This window comes from Anolis carolinensis, chromosome 5 (assembly GCF_035594765.1).
Source record: "Anolis carolinensis isolate JA03-04 chromosome 5, rAnoCar3.1.pri, whole genome shotgun sequence".
Lineage (NCBI taxonomy): Eukaryota > Metazoa > Chordata > Lepidosauria > Squamata > Dactyloidae > Anolis > Anolis carolinensis.
In genome coordinates, this window is record NC_085845.1 from 49802381 (window position 1) to 49815659 (window position 13279).

General features: G+C 35.8%; 1 protein-coding gene across 3 annotated transcripts in view; it reads right to left on the bottom strand.

Annotated features, from left to right (window-relative positions):
* fbxw7 (F-box and WD repeat domain containing 7) overlaps positions 1 to 13279 on the bottom strand; it is a 165380-nt gene that overhangs the window by 8984 nt on the left and 143117 nt on the right. For all 3 annotated transcript variants that reach the window (XM_008111972.3, XM_003221747.4, XM_008111973.3), the window contains 5 exons: positions 11396 to 11519; positions 9849 to 9985; positions 7810 to 7923; positions 6734 to 6915; positions 4247 to 4472 (listed from right to left, as the gene is read on the bottom strand). In XM_008111972.3, coding sequence (XP_008110179.2) covers positions 4247 to 4472; positions 6734 to 6915; positions 7810 to 7923; positions 9849 to 9985; positions 11396 to 11519 — 783 coding nt within the window. The remainder of the gene's footprint in view (positions 1 to 4246; positions 4473 to 6733; positions 6916 to 7809; positions 7924 to 9848; positions 9986 to 11395; positions 11520 to 13279) is intronic.

Below are 13279 nucleotides of genomic sequence, written 5' to 3' on the forward strand. Positions count from 1 at the left end.
ATTTGAAATGAAAACAGAACGGATTTCTGCTGTTTCGCACACCCCTAGTGGATTCATCTTATGTACCAGAGAATGCACAGATTTCACACATATGAAATGAACCAGTGTTGTTCAATGGTTTGAGAGTTGGATTAGGACCCTGCAGAAAAGAGCTGTTTAGCCATGGAAATCCACTGGGTGACATTGGGGGAGTCATATTCTCTCAAGTCTCAGGGGAAGGCAAAGGCAAAGGCAAATCCCCTTGTAAAAAAACTTATAAAGACGACCCCATGATAGGTTCGTTAAGAGTCACCATAAGGTGGAAACAACTTGAAGGCATACAACAAAAAACAGTAATTGAAAGCAAACTGCTGACTTATTTCTCAAAGTTGTTTCCCCAAGACAATAAGGAGGGGGAAAGGAAAAACATTTGGTACTTATGAAATTCAACCTGCATTTCTTAACAGAAGTGGGAAAGCTTCAATACAGGTTAGATATGCTCCTTGCTCCCTCAGCAATTACTCTTGCTTTTTTAAAAGCTGAGTTACCAGCAGAGATTTGTGGTGAGGAAAGGTCACTTCTCTATATATTATAATACCACTCCCATCAGCAATTATGGCTCCAATGGGAAGCTTTTCTTCAAAAATCGAAGACACGAGGGGAGAGGAAGTAAAAAGCAGTATGCTTGTGGATATGTGTCAGTATGTATCTGTATGAGAGTGCTGAAAGATTCTGCTAACATTTTGCTTCAGCTTGTTTCACACATTGCTGATAAGCAATCTGTGATCTTTTACCTGGGAGGAGATTGCAATTCATAGGCTGATGAAAGGCCCCAGGTCTATAGCTTTATTTAATGATACAGCTTGCAAGCTTAGGAGTTCTGGGGTATCTTAACTTCTGAGAATTGCTGTTATTCATCATTTTATGTTGAATTATTTGTACCCTTTGTACCCTACAGTGGCACCATATCAGAGGAAACAAGATATTTTAAACTGGAGACTGATGACAGATTTGGCCAAATAATTTACTAATGGAATCTCATTTACCTATACCAAATATTCTCTGCATTACTTATCCATTAAAATTAAGCATTATAATTATTATGCCATAATTTATGAATGGGGAGGCTCTATTTTAATAGCCTGCTGACCAGTAATAAATACAGGAAAGCTATAATAGCAATAATTAATAGCTTATAGGATTCTAACTGGAATACTAATTATTACATTTGAAAAGGAGTGAATTGCTAATAGAATCCTCTGGGATAGAAAGCCTAATATGTCTAACCCCCGGACATAATTAGCTATTTTATCCATTTGCTTCAGTTTTCATGTTTATTTGCTACTGCCCACATTTCGTCCTCATAATCTGTATGCTAAGGTAGGGCAAGAAGTAATGAATGATTAACAAGTCAATTTTGTGAGTGAAGGTGGAATTCTGAGCTGGAGATCACAATGTTGAGTCCAGCTGTGCACTTAATTTTCTATATAGCACTACTTAAAATGGTGATCTCTATACTACTTTTATTCTAGAAGCTATTGTTTCAGGAAAGAAAGGAACAGTTGCAGATAATAACAATAAATATGGTGCTGGTTCCTGACATAATGGGAAAAGGAACCTGCCAGTTCTATACTACATTGGCCCTTTACAAACACAGGGGCCTTTAACCAATGGATCCACAGACTGCAAGCTGTTATAAGGCTTTGTGTCACTTACATGTAATTCTAACTGACACTGTTTATTTTAAAAGAGTTGAAAGACTGAACAAAGAGGGATCCATGAAGTTCCAATGTCCCCTATATAATTAGAAGCTGGTTAAAAAAGAAGTTGTCCAGCTGTTCTTTCTCCCTACTTTTTTCTAAGTATACAGCAGATCTTGAAAAGGCTCAAAAGGATATGACTTTAAGTTTTGCTGACCAGTTTTAAACACCAGGCCTTCTTGGGAACAACTTGACTAACTTTTTGACAACTAAGCACAGAACTGCAGCCTAAATCCCCAAATGGCTACAGGCCAAAGTAACATACAGAATGAATCCTCAAGCCTGAACCTTCCTGTACATTAGGATAATCTGGTGGAACATCTTTGGTAAGAGTGCCTCTCCTAGGACAGAACACACGGCTTTTCTGGGCATGTTACCATAGTTACGAAATATTTCCCATTTGAGGTCTATATGATGTTTTCCTATAGGCCTTTAGGAAGTAAACTTCATTATTTTATCTGGTTTTGATTTCAACTAATTTGTCAACATACAGAGATCTGTGATCATTTTATATTTTTAACCTAGAATTTTAGAAATAGTCTTATGGATTTCTTGACTAAATTACCTTAGAGAAAAATATAGGAGAGACATGTTGAATTAGACAAAAAACTTTTCTCCTCCAGCATTCTTTTCCCACATTAACCAACCACACCTCTAAAACCCACAAGTATGATATGAGTTCATTATTCCTCCTCATGTTCCATAGCAACTGACAATCACAGGAATACCTTTAATTTTAGCCATTGGCAATCTTAGCCTCTATAAAATCATTGATCAGTATTTTAAATTGTCTAAACTGAGGGCCATCAAAACATCTCATAGTAATAAATGCCACAGTATAATTATGTGCTGAGAAGAAGTAATTCCTTTGATCCACCCTGAGTCTTACACTATCTCACATCATTAGATGTACCTGAGCTTTAGTACAAGAAAGGAAGACAAAATCCCTGTACCCATTTAACAGCTCCATCATGCCACTCCTTCCTTTTTTCAAAGGTTAAAAAGTCCCAAACGCTATAATTTCCCCACAGAATAGAACTGTTCAAGTCCCTGGGCTATTCTATTCCTCTTGCCAGTTTATTTATTTCGGCAATAGGCTTTTGAAGATGCAGTGCACCATATGTAGACACTTGTGCTTAAAAGCAACAAGAAGTCATGGCCAGCATATGATACTCACTTGCCTGCCTATCCAGAAGCCGTGAGTATTCAGGGGTCCAGTGCTCTGGGTTACTATGTTTTCAGAATTACAGAATATATTTTACATTATTCATCTTGTAGCAATGTAGGTAAAAGAAAACATCTTCTCATGTGTGTGTAATTTTAAAGATTTTGTGGAAGAATGCCTCAGTTTTCTACTCTGAACTTATTCAACATTTCTAAGGCGGCTGGTGATTTCTCTGCAATTAGGAAGTGATTATCTCCTACAATCACATTTTTATTTCATTTGACCTGTGATATCTTTAACTTGGCAGTTCAACAAGAAGTTTTGATCTTCACTGCAGAAGAATTTCAGTTAAATAGAAAATTATCTAGAAATGTTGTCTCATTCACTCCCAACTTCATTAATGTACTAATTATGTACTAATTCTCTTCATTGTCTATTTTTCCAGTCCAGGCCAATTTCTCATCCTTGTCTTGTCTTTTCCCATTTTATTTATTTTGTTATCATTTCTGGAACATCTCCACTTCTGCTGTTTATGTCATTTCCATTTCATATTGTTAATTGCACATGCTAACTTGTAAAAAAGTCTGCTTCTCTTTAGAGCTGATACAAATATTACATGGGTTAGCATGTTTTCCCCGCATAAAATAAGTATTTATCATATTATTTTGTAGTTGTATGCTTTTATACTTCGTTATGTTTTTCCGCATATAGATACATCAAAGATGTGTATGAAATTTTGTGATTTTGGCAGCATTTTTATTTTGTGTTTTTGCTGTCTTTCCCAATAATCCCCAATATGGAATTTCTCACAACACATTAGGCTGATGTTTCTTTCAAACTATCCAACACGATCTCAAGATGCTTTCCTGGTTCCTCACCACCAGTTCTGACCACCACAACAGTAATGGGAAATCAGGACACCCTGATTCATATAATTTCAAACTTTTTGTCACTGAACTGCTAGTTTCATTTCAATGTCTACTTGGAGACATCATCTTGGAGTTTTCACTGTCTCTTTAGTTTTCTCTCACCTATACTCTTTGGTTTCATTAGCAAACCAGCCAATCACACTGTCTACTCATTTTTTCCCCTTTGTAACCTAGATAGGTAGGAAAGATATTGTCTCAAAGATGTAGGAATCTGTTGCTATTTTCTCTTTCTTTTAACCACACAACAAAAAATGATTAAATAAGAGAAAGGAAAAGTAAAGTTGCATGGAACATGGTCAAACATTTTGGCATTTGCTGCTAATGCACTGACTCCTCAGCAAATATTCAGGCAACTACAACTAACTGTAGTGGGACACCAAAAAACCTGTACTGCATTGATATGAAATGCTTACCTGTAATGAATAGACTCTATTAGTATGACCTTGCAAGGTATGTAGACAGGTTTCAGTTTCTGGATCCCATACTTTGACCATAAAATCGTATGCTCCACTAACAACCCGCCGGCCATCATATTGTACACAGCGAACTGCAGCTACATGACCCATCAGAACGTGTAAACACTGGCCTGTTTCTATGTCCCAAACCCTCAGAGTGGCATCTCGAGACCCACTGACAACTCTGGAAAAGGTGAAAAGAAAAGCTATTGTTAGTTTTATGTGGTCATTTTAATGGGACTTTGGGCCAGTGAGTCAAATACATAAGCTGTTTATAGAATGAGAAAACTAAACTGAAATTTTAATCTAAGTAAGACAGTGGTGCTCTTCGTCACTTGCAAAGCAGATAACTAGAGATGCAACCTATACTGGATAAACAAACATGTTTTCAGTATGGATATACTCCTGGCCCACTTCCCGTTACCTTTCCATTCCCAGACAAATCCCTTTTTTTAAATTCAGTTGAGCATTCAGCAATTGATATTCCATTTCTAAACTATAAATAACAATTATGATTTTCAGGTAGAAATAAATGTGCAGTAGTTTTTTAAAAATATTAAAACTTCTTTAATTTGATAGACTATTTTATATGCTTTTGTGTTCATTTTAATTATTTGGGAACCACTTTGGAACAAAGGCAGGATATGAACTAAATATCCCTTGCCAGGTACAATTCCTGAAATAGTGTCAGTAAAGCTGAAAAATACAAATTTCACTAGTATACATCATAATATATGTGACAATTTCCCTGGACTTCAGCAGCAAAGTGAAATACAGGATGACTCTTGTACATGTGAGATCAGTAGCCATGGTTTTATCTACCTGCATCTATTAAAATATGCCCCTAAAGAACTTTTCTAATTCTCCCAGGCAATTCTAGGGCATACTTCAGCTGGAAATTAATGCAGAATTGCCGTGGAGGACAGACAATTCCTAGAGAGACACCTTTCTACATATTTTATGTTTTCCATGGTGACTGAATGGTAGCAACCTACAGAAGTACTTTATTTTAATAAGAGTTCATTGCTATCAGTGGTTTCCTCTTTCCACAGTAAGTTCAAAAATGTTTTCCCCATGGATACGGGGCATCGTATTCTAGTCAAAATTCAGTCAGAAATGGTTACATCTGCCCTCATACTATATTAGACTTCCCTTAAGAACATCAGTGGGCTTCACATTCATTGATTTAATGTCTTTAGATATAATATTTTCTCTTTAATGGTACGTAATTTTTGCTTAACAGGAACAAAAAAAAGACATTCTAAATGTGCAGATGTAACATTGTTTTATAATAGGTGAAAGAGTAACACTTTAATATTATTTCAAAGAGTAGTAATGAGAATATTTAAGGTGCAATTTTGCTTTAAAATGTTTTGCTTTATTTCTGTTTTAATATCTGGATTCCCAAATCTCTCTAACACGATCCATTAAAACTTGTATAGTAATTGTGAAGGTCAGAGAAAGCTTATAGTAAAAACAAAAAGGAGAGAAGTATAGAGCTGTCCTTGATAACTATTAGTGTAATATTATATTTCTACATCAAAAGTAGGCCAGTGATATAATGGTAAGAATATATTACTATAGAATATAATGACTTAATTAGATCTCATGGTACTTTTTTGTCACTTCACTTTCTTTCCTGGTTCTTTTCTACAAACTATACTGATTATTTTCTTATTAGTAAATCTAAACCAGGTGTCCCCAAACGAAGGCCCAGGGGCCACATACGGCCCATCGAAGCCATTTATCTGGCCCCTGCAGCAGCAGCTCCCTCCTCCTCCACCAAGGAAGGTGCGTGAGGCATCGGGTAGGAGGGAAAGGTGTGCACCTTTCCCGTCTCCTCCCTCGCCTGGTGCGTGCCTTCCAAAGCTTTGCTTGTTTATAATGGTATTTTAATTATTATTTAAATAGTAATTAATTATTATGGGGTGCTTTGCTAGTGCTTTTGGTGCACAAAGGTAGAAGGAAATTGGACTAAATGGGCCAAGGGGTCTCTTCCAACCCTCTTTATTATTTTTATTATGATTATGATTAACGTTGAGGCTGTATTTATTTCCTTTTTTTAAACTTCAAAATAAGATATGTGCAGTGTGCACTGCATAGGAATTTTTTCATAGTTTTTTTTTTAAACTATAGTCAGGCCCTCCAACGGTCTGAGGGACTGTGAACTGGCCCCCTGTTTAAAAAGTTTGGGGAACCCTGATCTAAACAAATGTAATGTACATTTTACATGCATAACTTTATTGATCTGTAAAATCATTGCATTAATACTTTAAATATGATATAAAACATACGTACCACAGCCAAGTTTTAAATATCTATATTAATATAATACAAAACTTCAATTTTGGATATTGAGTTGGCTGTTGGTTGTCTTCCTAAAAATGTTTTCCGATGAAGCAAAACAAAGCTCAAGTAATAATCTCACATTAATAATATATTTACCTTTTTTCATGGAGATGCATACAACGTACAGTTGAGGTATGCCCATATAATGTATGTATACACTCTCCAGTCTCTGCATTCCACACTTTAAGGGTTCGGTCAGTAGAGCCACTGATGATTATGTTGTCCCTCATTTGTGATGACCAAACTCCACCAGTATGTCCAACAAGTGTTCTCAAACACTGAAAGCAAGCATTTGGATTGGTTACCATTTGGACAAAGGTTACTTGAATTAACAAATGTCTAGATAATAATTTTAAACAGCAATAGTCAACAAGATGTAGCTGAAAAAAATGCAGGTTAAGCTGGGTTTTTAATTTCAAAACAAAGCAATAACTTTCATGACAGAATGCAAATGAAAGAAAGAAGCAGATGTTGGGATTTATATGAATGCCAGTCAAGTTTTAATCATATTTTTCTGGGCAGTAGTTACAATATAGTGAAGTCACACATAAAACAACCTAAGTCTTAAAAAGAAATCCATGACTAATATGATAATATGTGTATCATATTTTCCAGATTAAAGAATATAAGGTTCTGAGGATTAGACAATATTAAGGGGCAAAAAGTTAATGTGCTTTTCAGTAGTCATTTGTTACTTTCAAACCACATCTTTTTTCTTTTAAAAAAAGATCTTGTGGTAAAGACATTCCAGCATATCATGTGGCAAAGCCTTGTCATATGATATGGAACATTAACAGCAGTCTCAAGGCAAAAATGTGCATGCACTCCTTCTTCATCCTTTCTAAGCCCTTGTATCCTACTTCGGCGTTAAGAACCCAGTTTATTTTAAACCATAATCAGCCATCAACAGAGAAATCCAGTTTTAAACCAATCAGGCTTCTTCTGCTGAAGACAGCATATGAAAGGAGGAGAGATTCAGGATCACATATTAGTGTGCAGACCCAATTCACATGCCCCCTTTATAAAAATTTTTAATTTATTTTATTTTAAATTCTACAATACTCTCAGCATGAAATTCAAGGAAGTCACAATTCTACATTTGAACATGTGCCGATCCATCAAGATATACGGGAACATTTTTTATGAAAAGGCAGAAAATACATTTATCTTACCTTTCCTGTTACTGCTGACCAAACCTTTAATGTATTATCATCAGAGCCACTGACTATTCTGTTACCACAGAACTGCAAACATGTGATCACATGATCATCATGCCCTTTCAGGACCTGGCAATATAGAAAACATCCATATATAACTCATTGCCAACTTAGAACACAGATAATAGAAGGGGATAATTAAAATACAAGTTGTAAGTATTAGTTGTTTTCAATGACAAAGTGTGATTTATCATTAGAAACAACTAGAAGATATATTTTAATACCTTATTTTTACCTTGCTAAAAATATGGATTTTTTTGCTTGTTCCAGCACTACAATGAGTTATCAACCCTTCCTGAACAAATTACTGGCAAACTATGAAATAGCCATTCTAACGGCATCATAAGACTAGTGTATCACTCTGCCAGTACTTTCTGATGTAGCAAATTTGCCACCTGTCAGTGGGATAAGTTTCATCTAAAATATTCTCTTTTAGAACCATCTTTTTTCAACTTTCTTTTAGCTTGGATGCACAGTCCATTCTCATGGGGCAGCAGAAGCTAAGTTACTACTAATGTTTTTGCTGGCTCAAATATCCCAATTCAGGCCAACAAATCTCTATGGAAATTAACATGGAGCAGAGAGGTGAATTCTACCGTGCAGTCAGAACCAGAATTTTGCTAATGATGAGAGGCAGTGGGCAAATATTTCTGCCCAGTTTTTCTTCCAAATAATTCACAGGGACATAGAGTTCAGTGTTGATGTCCTAGCCCAGTAACTGAGCCAATCCATGCCGGTTTATTTTATGCAGAATGGCATCATGTGCCTTCAGACAATATTCTAGTTTAACACAGGATAAATAATACGTTTCTCTAGGTTAGGTCCTATTATAGTAAGATCCCTTTGTTTCCATTTTTTGCAATTCATAAATTACTTTATATGATTAATTTATTTGCATATTTTCCCATCAAAACCTTTAACTGAAATTAAATGTAACTCGTTTTTCAAGTGACAAAACTTCACCTACTCAATTCAGAACAGTATAACCAAAGCATTTTGCACTAATGTAAAGAAATACTGATCTTGTAATAATTCCCTGCAACTAGTTCACTTTAAATTCTGAGGTTCCAATTCAATGAGTTGAAAAGGCCAAAAAAGTAAAGCCTGTTGCAACTGTTTATATATCAGAAAGCCTGAAGTTTGGCTATTATATTATTACAGCATGGTAAAACTAAATTACATACAATGTAAAGGTCATTATTATGAGGCAGCAGGCGTAGCTCTTTCATCTTCCTAGGACATGCTTGCATGAATCTTTTCTGCTTTGTAAACAGTGAAAGGTATTTTTTTAAATCTAGCTTTGTTAGATTAGCTCATGGTTCAAATTACTTAATGCTTAATTTATCAGGCATTAAACCCTAAAGCTATATTTCATAAAGCTATGACTAACCATAATACTATCGGATAAGTATAATTAATGTATAGTCACACCCAGGTTTGTTAACACTTGCTGAATAGTAATAACGTATTTTAATACCGTAACATTTGTGTTATAGAGAAGGAGTTATAGCTGTTTGTACAACACAAAAGGAGACATAACTTTCAATCTTAATGAATTTTTAAAATCTTAGCTGTTTTCTGTTAGAATTTGTTTAATTGTATAAACTAAATAGTAACAAATCTGCCATAAAGATGTGAAGCGCAGGAAGAGATGAATCTGTTTACTGATACAATCTCTACAAAGGCCACCATACAGCTTGGTGCAAAGTGTTATACTTCTTAAGTGATTGTTCTCAGCTGAAATCATGTTACCAAACAGCTTGGCAGTTCTGCCCATACTATAGTGATGCAAACAAGCACAATGATTGTTCTTCCTGGCAGACTTAATGGTAGTAAGTAACCCAATGTGAAATACCAACACCTGAAGAGTTTGAACAAGTCTCTTTTGGAATTATCCAATAGCAGAAGATTTTTAAATGTCAGAAATGAGTCTGTAAGTATGGACCAACAATAAGATCTGATCTTAATTAATTCATTAGTTCAAAAATGGTTACCTTTGGAGATTTAAGTTCTCCTCGCCGCCAGTTGGTATCAATTCTGTGCTGCCTGATATAAGCACTTTTCCATGGACTATGAATGAAGCCTGGTTTTATTACTTTCCTCCTCTTGATATGTAATGGTTCATCAATTCCTGTAATTTTTGTAACAAAATCAAAAATTAGAAACAGAAAGAACTGTCAGTCTCCCCCATCCCTCAAACGTCCTTTCCCAGAGCATAAAGATATGAGCAACATTCTCTCTTTACTTCTAGATTGACATGATGGTACTGAAATCATCCTGTCTTTCATTCTTCAATCACAACTCTTTTGCATATAGAGGTATACTCTATATACAAACGAGTTGTGATTAAAAACAACTCATTTCAGATTACACTTCTTCTTTAATATCTAATGTCCAATTGCCAATCTTGTTTTTCTTCAAAGATGATTAATCACACATGGACTCATTTTCAAGTTGTCTGTAATTCTAGGCTTTCCCCCCTTTATATTAGTCATGTGATTCTTGCTGCTAAAAGTACAGCTTCCCATGCTACTTTTTAAAATTCCTTCCATTGTGCACCTACATTCTGAAAGTTATGCCACTAACACCTTACCACAAAAAAAAAAATCTACCTCTTTTTATTCACTGTTTCTGCCAAGGCTTTGTACATTAGTTCCTCATTCTTATTACAAGCGTTTCTGTCATTCTCTCTATCTTTGGTGCATCCAATTACAAGCCTGAAGCTGTTGTTGTTAGTGCAAGTGGATTAGCACCCACCTCTAAAGGACTGTTTGTTCTCTAACTATTTGATCTTCACTTCCTGAACAGACCATGTGATAAGTACCATTGGAGAAATGCAACAGATATTTTTTAAAGATAACTTCTTCAACTTCATCCATTTGGTTTAACATAACAGCCAAGTTACCATCTTACAAATCTGGAGAGTTATTCTTAAATAGCAAGCAAGAAAAATTTCCATATATAGCTTTTAAGAGTTTTTCACGGAAGTATATGGTAACAAGGCACCTAATGTATTGAACACTGGCTTCTCTGATTTGCCGAGGTATTTTTGAAGATTCCTACATTCAATTACTTTTTGCTTTTCTTCAGAAAAATACAAGTTCTGTGTGAAGTTAGTTTGCATTTTTGCGACTCTTTCTACTGAACACCAACAATTTTACTTCCTAACCTTGAAAGTACAGTAATTTAGCCTACTGATGCAAATACTAGCCTGTCCCTCTTAATTACAGTATCATGCTGTTGTCTGGCCTATAAAATACAAGTGACTTGCATCTTCAAACAGACATTACTTACAGAATCTCATTCTAAGTCACTTTGTCCTTCAAATATTTTTACAAAGAACTATAAAATTATTCTTTTTATTCAACACATCTTGCTTTCAGTTCTTGAACTGTAAAATCAGTTATTAAATCCTACATAAGCCATGCATTAGGCACAGAAAATGTATGTTTGGTTTAAAAAGTTCTCCTTCCACAAACAAAGATAAATAACTTTTGGAGCTTTACTTTTATGATTAAATCTACACTTCACTAAGCCTTACCTTCCTCTCTGCACTTCTCTCTCCACAGCAGATTGTCTTCTGCCAGAATCCTCCAGTATCGACATGTTTGTGCTGCCTGCAGCAGGTCCTTGGGGTCCAGGAATGAAAGCACATAGAGCGCCAACTAAAATAGTCAAATAAAATAAAGTGGGAAATTACACTCACTGAATTCAATAAGAAAGGTTTTGTACAATCATATTATCAAGATACTAGGATTAACATAACCATAATGCATGGGATTTTAAGACAGCATTAAAATTAGAGTAACCGACAGATACACCAACGGGCAACAAATACCATGCAAATAGTAGGCTGTATGTTAACAACCTAGACTACAGTAATGAATTTGGAAAAGCTTGCCTTGTGAGGAAGGCATGGCAAATCATAGTCAAAAGATTCCCACCATCTACTCATCATGTTCCACTTTCTACAGCCCACAAAAATATTTCTGCTATTATTGCTCACTCTTGTATCCATATGTTGCTCAACAATCCATCTCATACATTATGAAAAAACATGTAGGATTCCACACCTACCTCAGGTTTTGATCTTCTTATATTCATTCAGGCTCTCTATATTTAATGCAGTGCCAGCAGAAGCCAATTCGTGACTTATTCCTAATCCTGTTTTGGCAGACAATGTCATGCCCACTCACTTCACTAAAGGAAGCTGGGAGATGATTTCATTTGGTTGAGATGCTTTGTTTTCCCTAGTGTGTGACTGAACTGTATATTAATTTCCTAGTAGAAATCATAGGGAAGTCATAGGGAGGAGGGAGCAAGCTTGTTTTCTGCTGCCCTGCAGACTAGGACACGGAACAATGACTTCAAACTAAAGGAAAGGAGATTCCACCTGAACATCAGGAAGAACTTCCTCACTGTGAGGGCTGTTCGACAGTGGAACCCTCTCCCCCCGGGCTGTGGTGGAGGCTCCTTCTTTGGAGGCTTTTAAGCAGAGGCTGGATGGCCATCTGTCAGGGGTGCTTTGAATGCGATTTCCTGCTTCTTAGCGGGGGGTTGGACTGGATGGCTCTTCCAACTCTACTATTCTATGATTCTATGATTCTAGAACCTTTTATCAATAGCTACATTTGAGAGGCACCATAAGATAACATCTTCCCATCCTACTAAAAGCACACCGGAATACTGGTTACATAGATACTTTCCATCCTCAGATTGCCAAGTCTGAGGTTTGACTCTGACTTGGCCACAAAGGATAAAGATGGTAGTGCTGCAGCAATGTAGATGTATGGGGGTTATTCAGTTAAAAGGAGAAAAAAGGTCAAATCTGAGAGAAAATAGAAGTTGAGAAGGAAGTATTTAATCTCTTCTCCCACTCCCCAACTTCTTCTTTATGATATCATTCTTACAATACTTTTTGATGGTGAAGTGACACATATAGTTGCCTTCCCCAGCCAGCAGTTTTGGATGTCCAATACTTCTCTTGTAATCGAGTTTGGGGGAGCATGATATGGATTGATTACAGCAAAGAAAAAAGCCAAGTAAAATTTCTCAACATATAACTCCTTGTCTCTCCGTTTTTAAAGATAATCAAAACTAAGGTTAACTATTCAGAACTATGACAGTCAGTAAGAAAAAGGTACTTCAGACTTAAATCTGAGAAAAATAAAAACTGATAAAGTAAAATAAAAACGATAAAGTGATATGGTTGGCAATATATAATAGCAAAGAGGGAATAAATTATACAAGAAGGATGAAAAGGATTCAAATGGTTCTTAAAAGCAGAACCATTTGAATATTGAAAATTCAAGTGGAAAACTCTTAAAGGACTTAGGGAGAAATAAGCCACCGGGGACAATGGCACATAAATTCTAACAAAAACTGAAAACAAATATGGAAAACTATATCCCATTGACTGGACAAA